At 43.7% G+C, this 26,977-nt stretch overlaps 1 protein-coding gene across 3 annotated transcripts in view; it reads right to left on the reverse strand.

Moving 5' to 3' along the window:
• Positions 1 to 23,785, reverse strand: part of DCC (DCC netrin 1 receptor) — a 906,493-nt gene extending 882,708 nt beyond the window's left edge. For 2 of the 3 annotated variants that reach the window (XM_033934287.1, XM_033934268.1), the window contains exons 1-2: positions 9,173 to 9,428; positions 7,185 to 7,469 (exon numbers count right to left, since the gene is read on the reverse strand). In XM_033934287.1, coding sequence (XP_033790178.1) covers positions 7,185 to 7,380 — 196 coding nt within the window. In that variant the 5' untranslated portion in view covers positions 7,381 to 7,469; positions 9,173 to 9,428. Of the gene's footprint in view, positions 1 to 7,184; positions 7,470 to 9,172; positions 9,429 to 23,583 lie in introns of those variants that run through there. The other variant, XM_033934276.1, reaches the window with a different exon arrangement.
• Between the last annotated feature and the right edge of the window lie 3,192 nt (positions 23,786 to 26,977).

Below are 26,977 nucleotides of genomic sequence, written 5' to 3' on the forward strand. Positions count from 1 at the left end.
TCGTAATTTAAGTCATGTTAATGCCCTTTAACTTGCGTTAAGGGCAGGGCTGGATTAATGGGTAGGCCCAGTAGGCCCGTGCCTAGGGCCCAAAATAGTCAGGAGAACCCGCTGAAGGGCGACTTAAGATGCCAATTTTTTTTTTTTTTCAGATGGCGAAGGGTCCCCCCCCCACACACACACACAGCAACGGGCCCCTCCACGGCATCGACAACAACATCGGCCCTCCCATCCACCCCCAGCATCAGCGGACAGCAATGTGGCCTCCCCCCAGCATCAACGGCAACGCAGCCGGCTCTACTCCAGGAAGGTCCCACGATGACTGCGTCTGCCGGTCATCCCCCTCTGACATCACTTACTTCTTCCTGCAGTCATCACGGGATCTTCCTGGAGCACAGCCGGATGTTGCGTCTGATGCTGGGATGAGGCCGCATTACCATCCGTCAATGCTGGAGGGGGGAGAACAGGTGTTGTTGTCATTGATGCCGGGGGGGGGGGGGCTTTTGCCATTGCCATGGGAGGGGGGCATTGCCATGGGGGGCATCGCTGTTGCCGTTGCTGTGTGGGAAAGGTGGTAGAGGGAGAGAAAGGGGGCAGATGCTGATGGAATTGGTGTGCAGGGAAAGGGGAGAGAGACATAAGGTGGAAGACATAAGGGGGAAGGATACTGGATGGAATTGGGTTGGGGGAAAGAAAGGGTGCTGATGCTGATGGAAGTGGGGGGAAGGGAGAGGAAAGAGTGAAATGTCAGATCATGGGGGTGTGGGAGAGGGAAGGGAAGAAGAGGAGAGTGATGCCAGACCATTGTAGGAGGGAATGGAAGAAAATGGATGCCAGACCAATGGGGTGAAGGGAAAGATGGAAGGGGGAGGAATATAGTTTCTGGAAGTGGCATGGAAGGACAGAAGATGCCATATAGAAGGGGCAGACAGTGGATAAAAGAAAGAGAGAGTGACAAGAAGATGAGGAAAACAAAAACCAGAGAAGACAAAGAAAGAAAAAAAATTTATATTTATTTATTTTTTTGCATTGCTGTTCCTGTGGTGTTGCATTGTATGCAGAGTCCAGCTTCTTGGTGGTTCAATTTAGCCTTTGTCTACATATTTCTATTTTATCTCCCCTTTTACAAAACTGTAGAGCATTTTTTAGCCCCGGTCGTGGTGGTAACAGCTGTGATGCACAGAATGCTATGGGCATCTGAGCTGTTACAACCGTGGCTAAAAAACATACTACAATTTTGTAAAAAGGGGGAGAGGTTAGTTTGTGATTACATATTCCATGCTAGGTGAAGGTGTTGTGTTCTGTTTGTATGAAAGGCATGGTTTTTTGATAGTGTTGGGCGAAATGCATTGGGCATGGTTCTTGAGAGCACCTTGAATAAACCTGATTTGAATCTCCTTATTTTCTGCCAATCTTCTTTTTCATGTTGGATTCTTTGGTGGACTGCTTGCCTTGTTGTTTTGTTACAAGTTAACATACATGGCGTGGAACATACTAGAAGAGTTACAGATTTGGTTGTTTGTACATATGGGTTACAGTTGGTTGACAGAGTGAGGCAGTTGAGAGGTGTTGTTATTAATATAGACTTATATTTTGGACAGTATTACTACTTTACAATATATTTGAACACTTTTATATATGTATGGAAAGGGTTCAGCGTTAAAGTCCTGGGTAAGTAGGTGGTGGGAAGGGAAGGAAGGGGGATTTATTTAGAGATGTTGGGGGGTTGCATAGAAGAAAAACTGTGCACTGGTATGCTAATCTTTGTTTGTTTTGAATTAAGAAAAAAGAAATACAAGTGGAAATAACAAAGTAAATAAGAAAACAGATAAATGAGGGCGGGGTGTGGGCGGGGCCCAGTGTACTTGTGTGCCTAGAGGCCCTTGAAGAATTAATCCTGCCATGGTTAAGGGGCAAATAATGCAACTTGAAGCTCTAACACAGCTTGATAACTCCCCCCTTTAATGCTACGTAGTTCCCTTCAATTTGTCTGTGACTCTTAGAGCCATATTACACCCTTTTTCCCTTTCTAAATCCAAATTCAAACTAACATGAGGGCTGACAATTTTATTTTAAAACATACAGTACTACCTGCCTGATTATTCCATAGTTCTATAATACAGCACAAGTATATTGCCATCACCCCATGATGCATCTGTGACATTTTGAAATGGTATTTGCTTTTCTGACTATTGCCTGGCCACCATTTCAGGCCCCTGAGTTCTGCACAACTCTGAGTTGTCTGTCTTGCCCACTGCTTCAAAAGCATCTGTCTGTAGAACAGCTTCCAATCTCAGCTTCCCAACACTTCTGCCTGCTATACAAATTCTGAATGGTCTGAGCAATTAATGCCCCATCTTTCTGCTAGTCATTGTGATTTCTTGACCTCTAAGGCCTACGACTCCCAGCATGCTTTTCTCTACATGACCTTACTTTCATTCTTCACAGCATCTACGGTACCTCCTTAGAGAGAGAATCCCCCAAACAGGCAATTTTGGATTAATGGACTATTTGAAAATCTAGTCTCCCTGTGAGTAAAGGTTTATGCCAATGCTCCTTTGTGTGGTTTCAGGATCTATTGCTTTTCTCCGACTGCGGATGATCTTTGCTGTCCCCAGAAGCTGCCATCCGAGGCAACCATTCATTTTGCCTAATTGCTAAACTTGCATGGCTTCCCACTCTTTGTGAAGATGCAGCATTTTGCTAAAGCTGAGTTCCCCTTTGGGAAACTTTTTGAATATCTTGATGGTGGCAGCAAAGACAGCAAGCAGAATTTTCTGAGCTCTACTAAATACTCTCTCAGGTAGGGTTACCATATGGCTCCAGAAAAAGGAGGATGGATTAAGACACCCGGGTTTTATTTCTACTGAAACAAATGGATGTAAAACCCGGATGTCTCAATCTGTCCTCCTTTTTCTGGAGCCATATAGTAACCCTACAGCCTCAGGGTACTTTTTCACTGTCCCCAAGGTCTGCCCCACCACAGCTGAGGGGTAACTTTCACAATTGCATATACAGTATACAGGCCAGAGCACAAGTTTTAATATTAGGAGAAACATTCAGCATTTTCTCTGTACTCTGCCTATGGGGCAGCTATAATAGTAGAGTCCTTTCATCCCATCTCAGATAATCTTCTCCTTTCCTGGTTCCTATACCAAATTTTCAAGCCATGTGTATCTAGTCCAAAAGGCAATCATCCAGTGAAATGGCTGCATCCATTACCAGGTGCTCAGCGTTAAATATACAGTATGTGATAACTAAACATTGATATAACAATAGAGAAGGAGATTATGCTTTAAAAAGGGTCGTTTCGGTATTCAATATTAATTTTAAAAATTGGGATCAAGTTGAGGCAAGATACAATTCCTACGTACCGCTGCAGCGTGTCGCTAGCCGCGACTTTTCTTAGGTCTGGGCATGTTCCCCTGAAACTGAGGATACCCTCAGATAGATTCAAGCTAGGCAACTGCCTAGTGCTACTGTGCAAAGCAATGTCGTGCATACAAATGACCCCAAAGAAAACATAACATTCAAATAGCAGTTATTTGTTTTTATTTCATCTTTCAACTAGTCAGAGTTCAGGATAGCCAGTCTTCATCAAAACAAAACAAAACACAAACACGTTTCTCCTGTTTGTTCCTAACAAAAAATATTTTTAAAAAAAGACACACAAAAAAAAATGAAACAAAACAAAACTATCCATAAAACAAACCCAAAAAGGCAAAATTCTTCCTGGTTTTGGGCACATGTATCAAGTACAGCCTGCACTGAAGGTTGTGACCTCCAGGTTGGAGAAATCCCCAGAACCTGCTCAAGATATTTTGCTTAGAAAGTAAAACCCACAAAGTTATAGCTCCCACCCTGGTAGTCAAAAATACTGGTTCTTTTCCCCACAAAAGGAAAATTCCAAACTAAAGCAGCCATGTGGAAAAAAAAAGTTCAATCTTGGTAAGTAAGAAGAAAACCAAAAACTGTTTTAAAACACTGCCAACAACAGCAAACTTTGTTTCAGAGTTCTTTCCAATTCAGCTCTTCTGGACAGTTCCCTGCTGACTAGTTCTCAGCACTGCTTGATAATAGGAATCAACAACAACAAGACACTCCTGATTTGCCAAACAAATCCTAAACTAGAAAAAACAAGGAAGGCAACCAAGTCACATCAAGGTGTGCGTGGGGGAAGCAGACCCCCCTGGCGCGTGGGGAAAGCAGAACCTTTCCTCCTGGCGCGGTTTTTCCGTCGGTGTGGTAGTTTTGGATAAGTATTGTTTATTTTTGGATATGTTCTTCATTTTTTGGTATGGTTTTTGATTTTGTTCTGATTTTGTGCGTTTTTTGAGGGGGTTTGGCTGGCAGGGTTTGTGTGGGGGTCGCTCAGGTTGTTTGTGTTGTGTTGAGTTTTATTTACTCACTTTGATTGTTGATTGCTTTGATTCTTGCACACACAGGGCGCTCGATGATGGTGTGTGGGTGGAGGCTTATTGCCTTGACCCAGAAGTGAAGTGTCGGAGCTGTGCTCCTATCACTGAGGGTTCACACTGAGAGCGCCCTATAACATTATACAGTGTGACATGCTTTTTTGACATGTTACACTGTATTTGGCTTATAAGTTGTGAGACAAGTTTGGCACTGTGAGCTTCCCCCACGCAGACCTTGATGTGACTTGGTTGCCTTCCTTGTTTTTTCTGATAATAGGAATCAACAGGTAAAAAGAAAAATAATGTCCAAATACAGTTCAGAGGGAAAACAATAACTCTCTCTTGCTGTCTTAAATGGGCCAGCTGCCCTTTCCAATGCAGCGAAAAGGGGGGGGGGGGGGAGAAACCCTTTTCTACATAATCACTTAAGGTATATGCTTTGCACTATCACAGAAACCACCTCCATAAACTCTTGTGGCACTGCTGGTTCCACTGGCAACTCTGTGATGTCCATGGTTTCACAAGTTTCTGGGCTCTCAGTAACTTGGAGAAACTCCTGTTCCTCTTCCTCAGACATCTCCACCTCCTTGCCCTCCCATAGCTCAGGTGATCTGTTCTACTGCTCACGTGCTTGCCCCCCTTCCCGACTCTGAGCTCTCTCCCTATGCTTCTCAAAGCCACACCTCCTGAGCAGGGGGATAGGACTGAGCTCTCTTCTCCTATCTTCCCTGTACTGGAACTTCCTTAAAGGGACAGGATTCCTTTTGGCAACAGAAAACATTAGGCTTTATAACAGTTTCATTCTGATACATAACTTCATAGCTGTGGCTACTGTGGCAGTCCCTATCGTGCTCCATCTCACTATCTGAGGGGTAGTCAACTGTCTCAAGGGCTTTGGCACTAATCTGATCAGCTCTTCTGAGAAGGGACCTAGTGTTTTTTCTAACTTTCTCTGGAACAAAGCCAGGTTTAGCAGTGGGTTTGTCACAAACTGAAATAGGGAAAAGGAAAGGAGGTCAAAATGTTCACGTTGGTGACCAAGGATCCTGATTGGTGGCCAGGAATGACCAATATAAAACCATCACATAAAAGGCATCCCAATGTCGGGACCCTTCTACTAAAGTTTTGGATTTAACACATTGCCTTATCTAAGAAGGGGCTTTTCCAATGTTTTTATTGCATGTTGTATATTAACATTCAGATTATTGCATGGTCCAGCTTCCGGTTAATTGGTGCTGATAATTGATTGTGCCATTAAAAACAGATTAATAAACAATTTTAAACCCCTTTTATCAAGCTATGCTAGAGGTTTTTAGTGCGGGTCGGCGCAGTAAATGCTCTGATGCTCATAGAATTCCTATGAGTGTCGGAGCACTTACTTCAGCAACCTGCACTGAAAATCTCTAGCACAGCTTGATAAAAGGGGGGAATTAATTAGCAGGTAGATGCCTAACTCAATAGGCACCTACCACCTTTCAGTGGGTGTCTACACCGAGGTGCCTAAATGGAAAGTAGGCGTGCTTGGAGCAGAGTTTGCGCGTGTATTGAGTTACGTGCCAGTAGGCATCTATCTTAGGCACTGGTATATTAGGCTAAGAAAACTCTGACTTAATATACCAGTGGCTAACATTATGACATCTACTGGCACCTAAATTGATTTAGGCAACACTAGATATGATTCTACAAATGGCGGCTAACTTTGATTGACTGAGTTAGGCACTGTTTATAGAGTCAGGGCCATAGTGCATCCTATTCAAGAGATACAGTAGCAAGCGCTATTCCATCTAAGCTGAGTGAGAGTCCTCCACCTATAGTCCTGCCAGGAGGTGGTGCTGTTTCAGTATCGCATTTTCAATAGCGAGGGACAGGCAAGCTCTGCAGAACTCCAGCAGAGAGAATGACTTCATGACAAATTTCCCCAGACCCTGCGAGCTCTGTCCCTGCCCCATTCCTGCAAGCTCTGTCCTCATCTGCACAAGCCTCGAACACTCTAAAATCATAAGTGTCCGAGGCTTGTGCAATTAAGGTAGATCTTGCAGAAATGGGGCAGGAACAGGATGGGGATATTGAGAATCTTTGAGGACGGGGAAAAATTTGTCCCCGTGTCATTCTCTACTCCAGAGAACTTTCCTATTCCTACTGATTGAAAACACAGTATTGAAGCACCACCCAGCTCACCGTAGAGGGATCAATGATGGTAAGTGATCCTTTGTTAATTCTGCCTTAGCCAGTTAGTTAACATTTCAATACCCATTTTCTGCCCATGCCATGCTCCCCCCCGATATAATATTTCTGACAAATTGAGTAACATATTCACTTTGGATGCAAGCAGCGTCTTACTTGCGGTTCACCACATGTTAGCATTTCCATGTATTCACCATTATAGGACCCTCAGGGACCCCTGAAGACTCTTTGTCGAAACATGGACCGTGTTGGGTCCTGCGTCCCTAGTGGACTAGGTCCTTTAAGGTTTTTCATGTGGATTATTTTACTTTTATGTGGATGATTTATTATACCTTTGGAACTTTGACATTTTTCAAATAAAGTCCATTTTAGGAACATCGTCATTCCACAAAGTTTCTTTTGGTTTCTAACATATGGTTAATGCATAGAAACAGATAAACTACTGCAAAACCTTTTAATGTGCACATATAATAACCTGTTTATGGGCAGTAACCACGTGCATAAGACCCTTTAGTAACAGGGTCCCTTAATTAATCACATCCATTGGTTAGAATGCTAATTCTGTACTTAAAAAAGGTGTCTCACCTGATAATATTCGGACTTCAGCTTCATTTCCAGTTCTGAAACTGCCGGGGTTTTTTGCTAGACATCGATAATTCCCACTGTCTCCTGGTTGAAGTCTACTAATTTGTAATGATCCAGAGGGCAAGACAGCGAGTCGTGTGTCACCGGGACTTAATATCAGGTCCTCTTGATTCTTCTGCCAGTGTACAGTAGGCATGGGCTCTCCAACTACTTCACACTTTAGCAAAACGGTATCTCCCAAGAAGGCTGTGACAGAGTCTGTCTGAGAAAGAAATCTCAAGGGCCCTAAAAGTCCGAAAGAGAGAGAGAGAGAAAAAAAAAAGAAATTATGTTCCTGAAAATATACATAATGTATTTTATGTGCACGTCTCAATTTAATTAAACATCCAGTCCAAGTTTTTGATATTCAAATATTAAAATGATCAAATTAACCCCCCCCCTTTTTTTTTTTTTTCAAAGCAGCGGCGGTGGCAACTTGGCGGCAAATGCACCCATTAAATCCCTGTGGGCATTGGAGCGATTACTGTGGCTTTGCAAAAGGAGCCCTAAAACCATTCAAATAGCAATGTCATGACACTACTCTTGAAGGGCTATAAAATATGGATAGACGAAAACTATAAGGACTACACAAATCATTTCCTCAAGTACTCCCTTACTGGGCAGTTTGACTCCCTATAGAAATACAACAAAACTGTTAAGGGTCATCATTTTTCAAGGATCATCCAGGGTAACAACATCTGGGGATCACTACTGCCCCCAACTAGCCATCAGAGAGAACCCTGATAGGCGACAGGGGGAGCAAGAAGGTGGGAGGGTATTTGAGCAGAGTTTTATGAGGAGGAGGAGTACTGAATCAGGGAATCAGGAAATGGGAAAGTATTGGGTCAGGTTGGTAAAACAAACAGCTTAGGTATTGATATGACAATTTGTTGCATGAAAGATATTTCTTTGCTGGTGATTTTAAGAGCAGTCTAAGACATGCCCCAGCCTGGGATTTCAAACCAGACTTCACTTGACTGACTGAAAAGCGTTTTCAGATCCTGTTCTTTAGTTACATCCAGCCAGGTTTTCAAGAGTGCCTCGAGGACTGTGCACGAGGCAGATTTGTAGACCATGGGACTTCAGGGTTTGCAGGACTGCCTTAATCTACGGACCCAAGGCTCTGCCCAGGACGAAGGCGCTTAAAGGCACCAAACGCCCAGGGCTGTGGCTTCCTTCCTTCCTCCTCCTCCTCTGACAGTGCTGCCTTGTTCCAGCAGGGTGCAGATTCATGGGCCAGCATCAGTGATAGGAGGAAAGTATAGCACTTCCCTGATCTGATGCTGGCTTAAGAAACCACATCCTGCCAGAATTGGGCAGTAGAGTCATAGAAGGGAGGAGGGAACTGTCTGGGGGTGGAGCACAGGCTTGGGCAGTGCAGCCACGGAGCCGAGTTAACAAGCTGGCCTTGAGAATATTGTGACCGGGCACGAGCAAGCTGGGCTCAGCAAGTGGCCTTACCCAGTGCACATAAACCTCAGCCGAGCGGTTATGCGAGGTTCTAATGGTAACTTGGTATTGGAATAAAGGAAAAGCAACCAGTTCAGAGTCAGAGGTGCAATTTCTCAAGAATACTATATTGAACAAAAAAATCAAAACAAAACCTTCAGGTTTGTATCACCTGGTATCCTGGCAGCATTTAGAACACAAACAATAGTTAGTTTCCAGCTTACTGTCTCCAAAAGAGAAAAACAAACAAACAAAAAAAAACAACTGGTTTGTAATGTAAAGCTTTCTTCCAACACAAAAACTTTCCCGCCTTGTCTTAAGGTAGTACACATTCCACATTTTCTCCCAGCTGCCATAACAGGAAAAGATCAGCTTGTTTTCATACTTTCAATAATGGGTTGCTCTGTTTCCTCTATCTCCATATCATGTACAAAATCTTCATCAGCCAACTCAATGTACTGCCCAAACATCCCACTATATGTGACTTCTGTATCACCCACCTCTGCCTGGTCTGGTAGCCAGGAGGTAGACTGTAGCTTCTTAATTCCTTGGGCTGGCAATCTGTAACTTGCAACCGGCTGACTGGCTCTGGCTTGCTGGGTTGGGAGCCGGTGTGTACTCTGAGGCTGGTGCTCCCACTGCTTCTAGAGCTGGCTCCCCTGCTTTGAGAAAGTTACTCCCTTTTCTCTCACTGCAGGAAACTGATTAATCCTTCTGGCAGGTGTGTTGGTGTAGCCTGCTCTCACAGAGCTCCTCACCTGGACTACACCAATTTGGGACTGATTGGAAGTGGCTTGTATTCAAGCCCTGCTCTTTCCTGCCCCTGGCTCTAGGCCTGCTGGGAAATGCAGTCTTTCCACTTGTTTCTTTATACCTGGCTTAGATAAAGCTAACCATTTATATAGAACAATACACATCAGTATTGTTAATCCCTAACACTGTAGGGCTTACTAAGCGGCCTCAGAGATGAAGCCTACGCATAGCCATACAATCACAAGCTGAGATGATCCGCGTAGATGTAATACTCCTGCTCCATTGGCCAATAAATACTTGTTTTAACTTTTTTTGTGCTATTTTTTTTAAAGCTAATATAAACCCTTCACCAATCACTACTGAAGATATAGTGCGTTTTCAAAAAATCTTCAGCGAATACTGTGCATATTGTCCAAATTTGAAAAACTAGACCACACAACTTATCTTTTTTGTTGAATAGTCTTCACTGTGGGAGTCTTTTTTTAAAAACCTCAGTTAGTTCATGTCCGTCTGCCGACACGGCCAGCAGTTTTATATCCTTCTTTAGGTTGGGAGACCAATGTTGGACACAGTATTCCAAGTGTGGTCTGATCATTGCCCTATAAAGCAGCATTATAACTTTCTCCGATCCACTTGTGATTCCTTTCTTTATCATGCCTAACATTCTATTTGCTTTCTTTGCCGCTGCCGCGCATTGTGCCAACGGTTTCAGGGTCCTATCTATCAGTACACCCAGATCCTTTTCTTGTTCGCTCTTACCCAGAGTTTCACCTGACATTCTATACTCGTGTTCCTTGTTCTTTCTGCCTAAATGCATTACTTTGCACTTTTTCCACATTAAACTTCATCTGCCATTTCTCCACCCATTTCTCTAACTGACACAAGTCACTCTGGAGTTCCTCGCTATCCTTCTGTGATCTGATTGCCCGGCGTAGCTTTGTGTCGTCTGCAAACTTGATGATCTCACTGGATGTTCCTTCTTCTAGGCCAGGGGTGTCCAAAGTCCCTCCTTGAGGGCCGAATCCAGTCAGGTTTTCAGGATTTCCCCAATGAATATGCATGAGATCTAAGTGCATGCATTGGTTTCAATGCATATTCATTGGGGAAATCCTGAAAACCCGACTGGATTCGGCCCTCAAGGAGGGACTTTGGACACCCCTGTTCTAGGCCATTGATGAAAATATTAAATAAGATGGGCCCAAGTACCGAGCCTTGGGGCACACCGCTGGTCACTTTCTCCCAGTCTGAGAACTTACCATTTATGCCCACTCTCTGCTTTCTGTTCTCCAGCCATTTGCCTATCCATCTTAGTATATCTCCCTCTATTCCATGGCTTTGTAGTTTCCTGAGAAGTCTTTCATGTGGAACCTTGTCGAACACTTTCTGGAAGTCCAAGTATATTATGTCAACCAGTTCTCCACTATCAATTTGTTTGTTCAGTCTCAAAAAATTGAAGTAAATTTGTCAAACATGATTTCCCTTTCCTGAAACCATGTTGACTGGCTTTCATCAGGTTGTGTGTATCCAAGTGCTGGACTATGCTATCTTTAATCAGTGCTTCAACCATCTTTCCAGGGACAGACATAAGACTCACAGGTCTGTAGTTGCCCAGATCTCCTCTTGATCCTTTTTTGAAAATTGGCGTGATGTTCGCTATCTTCCAATCGTCCGATATCTGTCCAGTTCTAATTGACAGGTTGGCAAGTTTTTGCAAAAGCTCTCCGATTTCAACCTTCAGTTCTTTTAAGACTCTCGGGTGAATTCCATCAGGTCCAGGGGATTTGTCACTTTTAAGATTGTCAATCTGGTAGCATATCTGGTCCAAGTCTACTGTGGTAAGGCTGTCCTCTATTACTCCTTTGAACACTTTCACTGCTTCTGGTATTGTTGTGGCATCCTCCTTCGTAAAGACAGATGCAAAGAAGGAATTTAGTCTGTCTGCAATTTGTTTGTCTTCCTTGATGTACCCTTTTCTTCCCTGGTCATCCAGTGGTCCCACCGCCTCTTTTGCAGGTTTTTTTCCTTTTACGTATCTAAAGAAGGGCTTGAAATTTTTGGCCTCTTGCGCTATTTTCTCCTCATAGTCCTTTTTGGCATCCCTCACCGCCTTGTGACATTTCTTTTGATCATCTTTGTATTTGTTCCAAGCTTCGGTTGTTTTCGTGCGTTTCCATTTTTTAAAGGAGTCCTTCTTTTCTTTTATGGCTTCCTTCACCTCTCTAGTAAGCCATGCCAGTTCTCCTTTGCCTTTAGTTTTCCTTTCTTTGGAAATCCGTGGAATGTAGAGATTTTGTGCTTCCGTGATAGTATTTTTCAGTAGGGACCATGCCTGATCTACCGTTTTAACTTTGTCCATCTTTTTCTTGAGCTGTTTCACCATGGCTCTCATGCTATTGTATCTTCCCTTTTTAAAGTTTAAGGCTGTGGTACATTTCCCTTTTCCAATGTCAAGTTTAAAGTTGATCATGTTGTGATCGCTCGTCCCCAGCGGGACTGTGACTTCTTTTGTCAGTCCCATAATGCCTTTTAGGACCAAGTCCAAGGTGGCGTTTCCTCTCATCGGCTCTCCCACCATTTGTTCCAGGAAGCAGTCCCCTAGCGCTTCCAGGAACTTGGCCTCCTTGCCGCAGTTCGAGGTTCCCAGGTTCCAGTCTATCCCCGGGAAATTGAAGTCTCCCATGATTATTACATTACCTGTCTTACATTCTTGTTTAATTTCCTCTATCATTTCTGAGTCTGTCTCCTCCGTCTGTCCTGGGGGTTGATAGTAAAGGCCAATTTTTGTGTCTGCACCATTGTGTCTAGGAATCTTGATCCAGAGGGACTCCAGCTTTTCTGTCCTTTCCGTCAAAGCCTCTCTAACAGTTTCTACTCCATCCTGAACATATAGGGCAATACCCCCCCTTACTACGCCACTGACTGCAATAATTCACTGTTGTGACTTCATTCAAAGGCAATCATTTTCAAAAGTGGGGCTTTCCATTTGGCAGAAGAACCCAACAGGAATTCCTGTTTCGCTAGAACACCTGGCATCTTCAGGGGTCATAATCACAATACATCTCCTGGGCCACTCACTTTTGTAGTCTTTCCAACAGCGGTGGGTGTTTGCTTTGATATACAGTACTCCCCTGATATTTGCGGGGGTTCCATTTTAGGAACCCCACAAATTTTGAAAAACTGCCTCTCAAAAGGCAGGAGAGGGCAGCTGGAGCGCCGGTGAGTGACGAAAATCACTCGCGGTCTGCTCTGACCGCCTCTTCCTCTCACTACAGTAAGCCTACACCAATCAGGAGCTGATTTGATACGCAGCTCCTGATTGGTGTAGCCTGACTTTAGTACAGGAAGAGGCAGTCGGAGAATAGCGCGAATTAGTGAGTCCGCGAACCGCGAATTCGTGGGGGAACACTACTCATAATACTACTGATAAATAGTAATATAAACAGAAATTCATAATTTGCAGCAATCATCATTATAAAAAAAAATAAGGAAACTAAATGAAAGAAAGAAACCAATTTACATGTTTCACCCATAATAAATAAAATATGAAAATGACTTACGGCCTCTTTTACAAAGCCACGCCAACAGCCCCGAAGCCCTTTAAATCTCTATGGGCTTCGGGGCCGTTAGCGCAGCTTTGTAAAAGAGGCCGTTAGATATTGTAAGTTTAAAAAAAAAAAAATAATAATATATAAGAATGCAAAGATTCAAAGATTTATGGAGAAAAACAAAACACCTGATATCTCTTATATATCAGAAACAGTATTCTGAATGGCAGGGGCCGGTATGAAAATGCGGTACAGTAGTTAATTTCCAACTGAATGTTAGTGAGACAAGCAATGGTTAACAAATGGCAAGGTGTGCACCAAAGAGATCTCGAAGGAGGATAGGGGATTACTGCATCAGCTAAAGACGGAGGCTGATTTAAGAGGAGGCAGTAATATACTTGCGTCAACATTTTAAACTTCATTGTGGTCACCACTGGAAGCAAATGCAGTCTCATAAGGACAGGTTTTACATGCTCATATTGTTTGGCAAGGGTAAGCATGTGTTCTGATCTATCCTGGAGTGCCTAGCCTATGTTGGCGAAGATAATCATACGTAGAAGGAATACAGTACTCCCCGAAATTTGCAGGGGTTCCGTTCCAGGAACCCATGCGAATTTCAAAAAAAACGCAAATGCGGTTTTGAGTCTGTGAAAAGGCTGTGCTGAATGCTCTGTGCTGCTCCCGACGCTCACAGGAACTCTATGAGTATCGGGAGCAGCGCAGAGTGTATTCAACGCGCCAGCCGGCGCTAAAAACCACTTTTGCAGTTTTGTAAAAGTGGAAGGGGGTATATTAGGTTAAAGGTAGAGAACATAGAACTATAAATAAGAAATAAACAATGGTTTCAAAACATTTCGCCACCTCAACAATTTTTAAATAATTATTTTATGTTTAGAAAACTTTTGAAGACTTATTTGAGGAACATATTGCCACAGTTCCACAGTTGTGCAGCAAAAAACACATAAGAATGAGATAGAATAGCTTTGAACTTAATATTCCTAGAATAGATGAAGGCAGTTCCAGAAGCAAATCATTACAACATCTAGGAACAAAGTACAACCTCAATAAACTTACCAGAGAAACCAGACTCTGAACAAAAGCCCCAAAAGTCTTGAAAATCAGACAGATTGTTTTAAATTTTATATGAGATTTTACTGGAAGTCGGTGTCAACTAGCCAATATATAGAACAGGGCACAGAGAGATGAATTAACAACTCCCATTTGAGACCAATTAACGCCAATAAATTATTGTTAGCTTTCAATCATTGGCATTAATTGGCTCATTAGTCAATTAAGATATGCACGCATCTCAGGACTGCACACAAATTTCCATGCGCATCTCTGAGTTCCATTTATAGAATCCAAGGGAATCTGAATATAAGAAACAAAGATGTAATACCCCAAATCATGGCTGTGAGCAACTTGTTCAAATGGAATATATGCACGTTGAACAAGAAAAGGGACAAAACAAACTCCTGGAGTACCCTGCAGATCAAAAATATATCGATTTGAAATTTACAAGGACCATTTAACATGAAAACCAGGATTTACCACATTGGAACTGAATCATTAAGACCAATATCAGATAAGCATTTTAGAAACAGTAGAGAATTTATAGTGTCAAAAGCTCTCTTTATGTCAAGTACATTAGATTTATTTATTGAAGCATTTATATATACTGTACCACTTATAGTCTAAGTCAGGGGTGCCGAACGCGTCGATCGCGATCGACAGGTCGTTCGCTCAGGCGACCCCAGTCGATCGCACAGCATGTTCCCTTCTTCCCTTCTCTTTTTTTCCCCTCCTGACTGGCCCGCCTCTTAAAGAACGCTGGCCAATCAGAGTGCTGGAAGGGCGGGGTGAAGGTCGGTGGGGGACGGAGCTCAGCGCATCACAAGAAATAGAAGCGCCTGTAATGATTGAGGCCTAATGCTGCCAGATATACAATTAAAAAAAAACCAAAATCGGCCTCCCAATCAGTGGCGTACTGAGGTGGGGCGGTCCGCCCCCGCCCCGGGTGCACGGCTTGGAGGGATGCACAGCCGTCCGGGTCCTCCTGCCCTTCCTTTCCACCGGTCTGCGCACGGGGCTCGCACCCGCCGCCCAAATGGTGCTGTTTGAGACTCGCGGGAGTTGACGGCACCATTCGAGCATCGGCGCGGAACCAGGCAGGCGCAAGCCCCGAGCGCGGACTGGGGGAAAAGAAAGGCAGGATGACCCGGACCTGGCCGGCTGTGCACCCCTCCAAGCCGTGCACCCAGGCGGATCGTCCCCCTTCTAAATCCATTGTACTTGTCTTTTATTCAGTTCCACTAATGAGCATTGTGACAGGCAGTTCTTATGGGGCAGTTCTTGGAAGTATTTCTTTGTTTTTCTGTGCCTAAGTATTCTATTAATTTAACTTCCTTATTCCTGTGGGGATCTCCAAAGGGGACGAATGGGAGACGGCCGGTGGCAGGTGGTACTTTAGCAATTCTTACAGGTTGCCATAGGCCTCAGGAGCTGTCTTCCCTCTGCCGTGGTCCTGCCCCTCCTCTAAGTCAGAGACAGGCTTGGGGCAGAGGGAAGACAGCTCCTGAGGCCTATGGCAACCTGCAAGGATCGTTAAAGTACCAGCGATCCTCTCTGCAGACTGCTCCCTGCTGGAATTAGGTAAATGGATGTGGGGAGGGTAGGCCTTTGGGGGGGGGGGGAGTGCAGTCCTTCAAGGGGTAGTGCAGGCCTTCAGGGGGGGGTCAGGCCTTCGGGGGAGGGGGGGCTGTATAATAAAAAAATATTTGAACATAAATACAAAGTACACTTGGTGTGTGTGTATATATATATATATATATATATATATATATATATAAATAAATATATGTTTAGCATTTTTATTGTTGGTAGATCATTTTAAAAGTAGCTCGCAAGCCCAAAAAGTGTGGGCACCCATGGTCTAAGTGGTTTCCATTCAGGTACTCAAGCATTTTTTTCCCTATCTGTAACTTGTCACAAGCACTCCTCAGAGCGGAGTGGTCTCATAACAAAATCTATGCTCTGGCGTGTCCCCTACCACCAGGGGTATCTTCAGGTCTTTGACTGGGCCTTAGGCAATCACCTAGGCCTGGGAGAAAAGGGTAAGTAATGGCTGCAATCACTCAACAAAACACAAAGTCCAGTCTGAATTCTTCCAAAACATAATAATGGTTTTATTCTGACCTTGATGGTCAAAAGAATAAAGTATACAAGCCACACATGCTGCACTCTACAAAAATCCAGTTTTCAAAAAAGTGAAGATTAAAGGTTCAAAAGAACACTTAAACAGTTCTATCCCACCTGAGACCATGCACTCTGGCTCAGTAAAGAGACTAGGTTTAAATTTCAGCAAAACCAAAATTTTTCTCCTGTGGCAGTGGTTTGAGACGTGCAGGAGATTTCCACAGCAGATATATAAAGTGCAATCATACCTTATAACAGCAGGCAGTTCATGTTCTCCCTGGACAACTAACAACCAGACCGTTTTTCTAAGGCTGCTGAGTGCTTGAGCTATTTCTTAGTAAGCAGCACAGCTGAGAGAGAGAGAGAGAGGCTCTGTAATTACCCTCACAGCCACGGCACACACAGGAAGGTTTAGAAATACAGAGCATTCATGCAGTTCAATATACTTTAGCCCAAACATCACATGGACACAACAGAAAATCTCATCACCCCAATCTTAAAAGACCCAAAAGGACCAACAGACCTCTCATCCAACTACAAACCAATAGCCTCAATACCTCTATATATCAAACTAACAGAAGGATTAGTAGCCAAATTCCTCACCAACAATCTCGAGGACCATAACTTACTCCATCCCACGCAATCCAGCTTCAGAACTAACTTCAGCACAGAGACACTACTAGGCTCCCTTATCGACACAGCAAGACAACACCTCAGCATTGGAAAAAAAAAATGCTGCTCATACAGTTGGACCCGACGGCGGCATTTGACCTGGTAGACCATAACATCCTACTGCAAATCTTGGACTCAATAGGCATCTCAGATAAAGTATACTCATGGTTTGAAGGTTTCTTAAAATCCAGAACATACAAAGTAAAATCAGACAAAGAAAAATCCAAACCTTGGTCCAACCCCTGCGGCGTTCCACAAGGGTCTCCACTGTCTCCTACTCTCTTCAACCTATATACGGCCTCTCTTGGCGTTTACCTGAACAAACAAGGCCTATCCTCTTATAGCTATGCTGATGACATCACCATCCTCATTCCTTTCGACCAACCAATGCTCTTAATGTCAGACACACTACACAGAACTCTAGCTACAGTTACGACTTGGATGGAAGACCACAAACTGAAACTCAACCCAGACAAAACTAAATTCATCCTCCTAGAAAATAACAAAATCCCAACCATAACCAACTTAGAAATCAACTCTATCAACTACCCTTTGCAAACCACCCTAAAACTTCTAGGGATGACTATTGACAGAGGCTGCACCATGCAACCACAAATTAACAAAACAATACAGAAATCTTTCGCAGTTATGAGAAACTCTAGACAAGTCCGAAAATTCTTTGAAAAAACACAATTTCAGCTCCTAGTACAATCTCTAATCCTAAGTATCCCAGACTATTGCAACATCCTCTACCTCCCCTGCCCTGCAATAATGATTAAACAACTACAGACAATTCAGAATACAGCTCTGAGACTCGTCTATTCATTGAAAAAACATGATCACATTACTGAGGCATTCATCAATTTTCATTGGCTTCCAATTCAGGAAAGAATACAATTTAAATTCTACTGTATACTATTTAAAACTATAAGTGGAGACAGCCCAACCTACCTAAACGACCGCCTCATCCAAACCACCTCTACCAGGCATAGAAAAACACATACCCCATTCACTTACCCCCCAATCAAAGAAGTAAAATGGAAAAAACTATACAACGGACTACTGGCCACTCAGGCAGCGAAGATAGACAACCAAGTCTCCAACCTATTGACAACAACCCCAGACTACAAGATGTTCAGAAAGGAAATAAAAACTATACTCTTCAAGAAATCCCTTAATAAAGCTTAATACCATGATAAAGCTTAACCCCCTCTTACCATCACCTCCCTAACCCCAGATCCTACTTTTCTCTCTCTTGGAAACCTTCTCTGATCTAACGTTGTAACCCTTCTTCCATAACTCTTTTTGTAATCCGCTTTGAACTGAAAGGTAATGGCGGAATAGAAATCTGTAATGTAATGTAATGTAATGTAATGTAAGTAACCTCCTCAATTAACCTAAAGTTTCAGTTCCAATGACAAGGAGCAGAACTTAAAGCAATCCCTGCTCAAAGAGTGAGAAAAAAAACCCCACTGGCTGCTTTTCCAGCTGCTCACTTTTAATTAATGTCCATGGGCTGTGCCTGACTCTGCAATGGAGCCAGCTTCCTGCACTTCCATTCCTTCCACCCAATCTGGAAACTGGCAGGTAGAGAAGTGGGAAGGCTCTCCTCCACCTGGCCAATCTGGGACCTCAGTCACTGCTTCCTTGTCCCAAGGCTCTTGCTCTGGGCTGCTGGAGTAACTCAGCCTCCTCACTCTCTCCTCCCCTTATTGCTTGCTTCAGCCTGCCTTTAATCCGCCCACAGCCAATCCCCTTCAGCCTGCAGAGGGGGATGGGCTTTGGTTCCACTGCAGGCTTCCCTTGCCTGTTTTGCCTGGGTTTTCTAGGCTCAGCTAGCTTATCTTTGGCGGTTCATAGACAACGGTGCGAAAGACAAAAACGTGCGCCGACAATTGAACACAGCGCGCGCTACCGCGCCGCTCTAAATTACAGTTTTAGGGGCTCCGATGGGTGGTTTTGTTGGGGATCCCCCCAGTTTACTTAATAGACATCGCGCCGGCGTTATGGGGGGTTTGGGGGTTGTAACCCTCCACATTTTACTGTAAACTGAACTTTTTCCCTAAAAACAGGGTAAAAGTGAAGTTTTCAGTAAAATGTAGGGGGTTACAACCCCCCCACCCCCTACAACGCCCCCACAATGCAGCGCGATGTCTATTAAGTAAAGTGGGGGGGTTCCCCCCCACGCCCCCCCCGTCGGAGCACTAAAAACAGTAATTTAGAGCAGTGCGGCGGCGCGCGCTGCGCTCAATTGTCTGGGTGCGCCTTTGTCCCGGCGCGCTTTTGACCTGACACCATCTTTGGCTGCCCTAGCTAACTTATAGACAGGATGCCGATGTTGCAAGTCTGCCTGCCCCTGATCCAAATCACCACTGCTTTGGTCATAAGGGCAAAGGAAGTCAGCCTCAAGTTGGTCCCCAGAATTAATCTGGTCAGCTCTTCTGCACAGGATCCTGTTAGGTGCAAAACTAGTGCGGGTGCTAGGTGTGTGATACCTGGCAGGCTCACACTCTATCTAATGTACCTGGGGCAATGGGGGATTAAGTGACTTGCCCAGGGTCACAAGGAGCAGTATGGGATTTGAACCCACAACCTCAGGGGCTGAGCCAGTGGCTCTAACCACTGCATCACACACTCCCCTACAGTGTGAGCCCACCGGGACAGATAGGGAAAATGCTTGCGTGCCTGAATGTAAACCACTTAGAGCCTGATTCTGCAAATGTGCATCCCGTCTCTCAGCCAATCAGGACACATGTTAAAAAAAAAAAGGGGAAAGGATGCTTACATTGTAGGTGTTTGTCATTCAGACTATTGGTGCAGGCATTAGTTTTATTTATTTTAGACTATTGTAACATTATCTATTTAGGAGCACCCAAAAAAAATTATAAGGAAATTAAGGATAATTCAGAATACAGCTGTTTAATTGATTTTTGATTTAAAAAAGAACGACCATATTAGTCCATATTATCATTTACTTTAATTTGCTGCCTTTGGAGGTATTATTCAAATTTTCCTGTATCTGCTTTAAGCTGATATCGGGATTGTCTCCAGCTTACCTTTTTCCTCATTTTGTGTTGCATAGACCATCAAGAGAAACTAGAAACTTCTACCTATTTGCTTATCCAAAAATTAATGGGTGTAGATATAAGACCTTCTTAGATGGGACCCTGGCATTTCAAGCTGGTAGGCAACAATCTTGGTTAGGTAAATGTATTCAGCAAGCTATGTTATCCTATTGCAGTTTTCAGATATTAATTAAGACCACTTTGTTTGATAAGTTTATTACTTTGTGAGTTTTATTATTAGAAACATAGAAAGATGACAGCAGAAAAGGGCCACAGCCCATCAAGTCTGCCCACCCCACTGACCCAAACCATTAAGTCTGAGTGCTAGTGACCTGGTTCCTTAACTCGACCCTCGAAGGGATCCCACGTGGGTGTCCCATTTATTCTTAAAGTCGAGCATGCTGGTGGCCTTGATCACCTGCACCAGAAGTTTGTTCCAGTGATCCACCACCCTTTCTGTGAAGAAATACTTCCTGGTGTCACCTCTAAATTTCCCTCCTCTGAGTTTGAGCGGGTGCCCCCTTGTGACCGAGGGTCCCTTGGGAAAGAATATATCGTTTTCCACCTAGACACGACCTGTGACGTACTTAAACGTCTCAATCATGTCACCCCTTTCCCTGCGCTCCTCTAGGGTATAGAGCTGCAGTTTGCCCAGTCTTTCTTCGTATGAGAGACCCTTGAGTCCGGCGACCATCCTAGTGGCCATCCGCTGGACCAACTCAGCTCGAAGCACATCTTTCCGGTAATGTGGCCTCCAGAATTGCACATAGTATTCCAGATGAGGTCTCACCATGGTTCTGTAGAGTGGCATTATGACTTCAGGTTTGCGGCTGACGAAGCTTCTATTGATACATCCCATCATTTGCCTTGCCTTAGATGAGGCCTTCTCTACTTGTTTGGCAGCCTTCATGTCTTCACTGATGATTACCCCCAAGTCCCGTTCCTCTGAAGTCCTAGCTAGCGTTTCTCCATTCAAGGAGTATGTTCTGTATGGATTTCCGCTGCCGAGATGCACGACTTTACATTTTTTAGCTTTGAAGCCCAGCTGCCATGTCAAGGACCAGTTTTTCAACGTGATCAGATCCTGCTTCATACTGTCCTTGAGGTTGCTTTCACTTACTGTGTTACACAGTTTGGCGGTGTCGGCGAACAGCGCTTCTTTACCCTGAAGCCCCCCAGGTTAAGTCACTTATGAATATGTTGAAAAGGGACAGTCCCAGGACTGAGCCCTGCGGTACTCCGCTAGTCACCTCCGATGTCTATTTTACAAATTCTATTTCAAATTCTATTTTACAAATATTTGTATTTTTTACTGTATTATTGTATTTTGCTGATTGTCCAGCTCTTTTTAGTGTAAACCGCCTAGAACTTTTGGTTATGGCGGTATAAAAGAATAAAGCGATTATTATTATTTTTTTTAATATATGTTTATTGAAGGAGCAGTGCACTATGGAGACACATAGGAATACTTAAGCATACCCAAGGCGGGGTGTGGCCATGGTTTCACCCAGAAGTGACCTTAGGTGTGCTTAAGCGTCCCTACATGTCTCCATCGGTGCGAGACAGATGCCTTAAATGTAGCCCTGCAAAATGCTGGCCTGCATTTAAGGCATCTGTTTAGCAATTCTCTTTAGGATGCCGATACATGATTGGAACGCGATCGGCGGTTGCCTCTTAGGCATCCAATGAGATCGGCATCCTAAGGAGAATCAGGACCTTAGGCTATAAGTGGTATATAATTACTAAAAAGAAATAAAAGAAAGATGATCAGATCATCATAATTTTCATCAGTCCTTAATCTGTCTTCAGTGGTCAATGCTTATGGAGTCTGTTATAGGGGGAAACACCCTCCAGGGATTCAAGACAAGTTCCTGTTAAACTGGAACGTAAGCAGGTGAGGCTGGACTCATTTAGAGCACTGGTCTTTGACCCTGGGGACTGCCGCGTGAGCAGACTGTTGGGCACGATGGACCACTCGGCAATTCTTATGTTCTTATGTTAAAATACTTTATCTTTTATGATATTCTGACTGCTTAGGATATAGAACACTAGTCTTATGAAGTTGAGATGTTTTAAATCAGGGGTCTCAAAGTCCCTCCTGAGGGCTGCAATCCAGTTGGGTTTTCAGGATTTCCCCAATGAATATCATGAGATCTATTTGCGCGCACTGCTTTCAATGCATATTCATTGGGGAAATCCTGAAAACCCGACTGAATTCTGGCCCTCGAGGACCGGAGTTGCCCACCCCTGATCTAGCCCCTTGTTTTTGCTTATTGCTAAGTGTCTGCTGAATATCTGCTTGTATCACAGCTGCTGTGATACAAGTTTCCTTTTTCATTTCTATCCACCCTGCAGAGATAATTTAATTTGTGGGGTAAAATGGTTATTCAGTAAATAACATGCATTTAATTAAAATAATAATAATAAAGGACTTACCATTTAGAGGACAGACCTTGGGGTCTGAAACCTGCTTAACTGTTCATATTGCATAAATTCCCTGGAGAAAAACTTTTAAATGCTTTGTTTGTTTTAAATTAAAGCTTGCAAGATCATGAAGGGCATAGAGAGAGTAGAGAGGGACAGATTCTTCAAACTTTCGAAAAATAAGAGAACAAGAGGGCATTCGGAAAAGTTGAAAGGGGACAGATTCAAAACGAATGCTAGGAAGTTTCTTTACCCAACGTATGGTGGACACCTGGAATGCGCTTCCAGAGAGCGTATTAGGGCAGAGTACGGTACTGGGGTTCAAGAAAGGATTGGAAAATTTATTGCTGGAAAAAGGGATACAAGGGTATAGATAGAGGATTACTGCACAGGTCCTGGATCTGTTGGGCTGCCGCGTGAGCGGACTGCTGGGCACGATGGACCTCAGGTCTGACCCAGTGGAGGCATGTTAAGCCAGAGTCTCTTTTCAGTTCCAAACCAGGCAATAAGTTGTGGCGCAGTGTCACCAGCGGGGTCAGGGCAATTGGTCCCGAGCCGCTGGGACACAGAAGTATTGGCTCTTATGTGCTGCGGCTAGCTACACAAGAGTAAGTAAGTAAGTCAGGATTTAAGCCAAAAAGGAAAAAAACACTCTGCAAACTGGTAAGTAAGAAAACAAAACCTGGACCGGATTTAATGGTGCAATATCCAAAAACAAAAGGGTTGCTTCACACATCAGCTTGACATCAGTCTTCAAAATAAAGTAATCAAAAAAACTAAACTTTGTCAGGCAATGGCCGCCAATAGGTAAGTCTTTATAATGTTCAAAAGAGGCAAACTTAACAGTCCTATTGCAGTCCAATATTTCTCCAAAAGGAAGAGGTTTCAAAACTCAAAACTAGAAACCTTAAACCTCAACAAAAAGGATTATTTTCTGTAACAAGCGTTCCCCAAACAATAAGGTTTCTCTGCACATCGAATAATATAGTCCCAGCATAAGTGCTTATTCTTCACCAAAAAGACTTGTGCTTGAACCAGTGCACCGACACTGATTCCTCCAGCCGCAGTAGTGCTGGATAAGGTGGTGTGCTCCACGTGATGGAATATTGCCAAGATATGGCCCTCTATCCCTCCACATTTGACGTGGGGCTAACCCCCACCACCTTCAAACAAAACACAGTCTGCCTTGCTCAAAAATAGGCCTTCCAAAAACCTATACACTTGTAATCCACAGTTATACAGCACTTGAACACTTGCCTTTGGTTAGCAGACTTCCATGGGCTGTGTGCTGGCAGTTAACTCAGGGAACGACTCCGGCTCCAAATCCAGTTCCATGGGTTGGAACTCTTCCAAAGGCCTTTCAGGTAACTCTGCTCCAGCCTCTACTAGTTCCATCTGCTCAGGAACTGAACAGCTTTGCAGAGCTCTCAGCCCTGAGCTTTGCGACTGCCTGTCTTCACTCCCAGTTGCCTTCTCCTTTTCTAGCCAGGCTGACCTGAGGTTTAGGAGCTGGGGACCACGCCCCAAACGCTCAGGTGTGCCGGATATCCTGACCTTCCTCCCCTGACTAAGTGGGGGAAGGGAAACCTGCATTCTGGCACCAGCACTCCCTCTGCTGGACCCAGGAGTAACTGTAGGCAAAAGGTTACCTTGGGGTTTAAACAGAGCAACTTGGGCACTATCTGCTCTAGCAGTGGGCTTTACATTAGGAACAGCCCTAGCAGGCATAGCTTGCATATCACAGCAGGCACGCAAAGTAATCCTAAGGGGCCATTGGTTCTTCAGGTTTCGTGCAATTCAAATTACAAGGGTCATTTCATAAATAATGCACACTATTTTTTTTATTTACATGTTTATTTTTATTTTCAAGTATTTCTTTACAATCTTTCAATATAGTGTCCCTGCTTTGCAATGATTGAGTCCCAACGTCTGGGAAGCTTCATTATTCCATCCAAGACACCGTTTTGTTCAGCTGCCAAATGGCTCGGGTACCGGCGGAAGAAAGCTCTTCCAGATGTCCACTCATAGGTTGTTTCAACTTTAGCAACACTGAGGATCTAGAATCAGAAAATAATATTAAAAATTGAACTAAGGTCAGTACTGGGCAGACTTGCACAGTCTGTGTCTGTGTATGGCCATTTGGTGGAGGATGGGCTGGGGAGGGCTTCAATGGCTGGGAGGGTGTAGATGGGCTGGAGTAGGTTTTAACGGAGATTTCGGCAGTAGGAACCCAAGCACAGTATCGGTTAAAGCTTTGGATTCTTGCCCAGAAATAGCTAAGAAGAAAAAATTAAAAAATTTAAATTGAATCAGGTTGAGCAGACTGGATGGACCATTCGGGTCTTTATCTGCCGTCATCTACTATGTTACTATGTAGCAAAAGGTCGAAGTCTGGTGGACTCATGTCTGGACTGTAGGGAGTATGAGGTAACACCTCCCAGCCGTATTCACACAGTTTTTCAAAGATGAGTGGAGAGCTCCATTTTCCCCACGACCAAAAAAATTTTGATGAGTTCAATCAAAAGTCAAACAAATGATGATTTTTGCTTATGATCATCACAGACAAAGTTCCATGTGGAAGAAGTGTCACAGCAGTGTATTATCGTGAATTTTTGCAAAAAATGTGCAAAAAATTGCACAAAATCCAACCTCAGTTGCTCTTGGTTGAGACAATCATTCTTCAACTTGACTAGGAGCTTCATTTCATTTCCATAACCTCTTTAAGGTTCATTGTTTATTCCCCCCCCCCCTATTGTTTTTTTTACCATAATTGTCTTCTTTTCTATCAGCAATTTGTATTTCTCTACCCATCCTTTCCCCTCGTTTTTACATGTTTGTACTGTTAGTCTTTAACACGTTACGTTTGTTTAGTTTCTGCTTGTTTTGCTGCCACCTTAATTGTATGTAATTTTAATGATATGTTCATCGCTTAGAAATTTGAGTAAGCGATTAATCAAATATACAATGAACTTGAAACTTCATGACAACGTTTGTCCGCACATAGGGAATGTCATTGAAAAACTATACAAATACAGCTGGGAGGTGTTACCTCATGCTCCCTACAGTCCAGACATGAGACCACCAGACTTTGACCTTTTTCCAAATTTGAAACAACCTATGCGTGGACATCGTTTTGCATCTCTGGAAGAGCTTTCTTCCGCCGGTACCATTCGGCAACTGAACTAAAACGGTGTCTTGGATGGAATAGTATCTAAAGTATCTAGACAACTGATCCTCTCTTCTCTCTCCCCTCTATAGCGATTAACTTGTTCTATTGATCACTCTCTCCTCAAAAATGGATTTCCTGTCCTATTAACCCTCTTTCTTCCTCCCCTCTTAAAGTCAATCAATTTGTACCTTTGCTTAATCTTTGTAAACCGCATAGAACTTCACGGTATTGCGGTATATAAGCTGTTATTATTATTATTATTAGTGAAGCTTCCCGGACATTGGGACTCGATCATTGAAAAGCAGGGAGACTATATTGATTGTAAAGAAATACTTGAAAAAATAAAATAAAACATGAAAAGTTAAAAAAAAATAGTGTGCATTATTTATGAAATGACCCTCGTATAAACATGGAAGAAAACTGCATGGAGAATTTGGCTAACAGTGAACTGTTGCATGTGTGGAAGTAAAATGGTTTCATCTTGTTCTCTAAGAAACAAAGGTTGCTCGAGCCCAGATCATGTTTGAATTTAAACAAACTTGAAACTAAAATAGTGGCTCATTGTAGAGCTCAAATTCATGCGTGTGGGGATTTTCTATTGCAGGGTTCTATAGAAAGGGCTTCTCTTACTAAGCTGCGGTAGCATTTTTAGCGCGCGCTGCCCCCTGCGCTACACGGAAAAACTAACGCTAGCTCAATTGAGGCGTTAGCGTCTAGCGCGCACAGCATTGCAGCGAGCGCTAACTGCGTGCTAAAACCGCTAGCGCAGCTTAGTAAAAGAAGCCCAAAATTTATTGGAAATTTTAGGGTGGAGATCTGGACTGATTTCTGATGCAAATGGAGTAGCAATTTAAGGGGCCTGTTTACTAAGCTGCAGTAAACACTAAGGCCCCCCTCTTACAAAGGTGCCCTAAGCGTTTTAGCGTGCGTTAAGTGCGCGCTAAATCAACGCGTGCACTAACCGCTTTTGCGTCCATAGGATAACATAAGATTAGCACGCGCTAAAAAGCATAGTGTGCCTTTGTAAAAAAGGGGGTAACACAGTGTATCACAAACTGTGTACCGCAGCACACTAGTGTGCCCCAGAGGATTCCAGGTGTGTCCTGAGATGCAAGGAGAGGTGCTGGCGTTGGCTGAGTCATGGCGAGCGGCACGTCCTGTAGTCAGTCAGCCAGCACCTGCCCCTCTGCTCCTCGCTGGCGCCTCTGCTCCTTCTCCTCACCTCTTCTTCTGCAGCACCCCCACTGGCGGCAATACGAGGCTCAGGGCAGATGTCGACATGATGACATCATGCATGCATGTGACATCATCATGTTGACGCCCACGCATTTTCAGGTGCCTTCTAGCCACAGCCCCGAGATAAGTGTGCCATAGAAACATAGAAAAAAGCAGCAGAAAAGGGCTATAGCCCACCAAGTCTGCCCATTCCAAGTATCCCCTCCCCTGAATTTACTCCCTTAAAGATCCCACTTGAGTATCCCA

The sequence above is a fragment of the Geotrypetes seraphini genome, chromosome 1, assembly GCF_902459505.1.
Source record: "Geotrypetes seraphini chromosome 1, aGeoSer1.1, whole genome shotgun sequence".
In the NCBI taxonomy this organism is placed as follows: domain Eukaryota; kingdom Metazoa; phylum Chordata; class Amphibia; order Gymnophiona; family Dermophiidae; genus Geotrypetes; species Geotrypetes seraphini.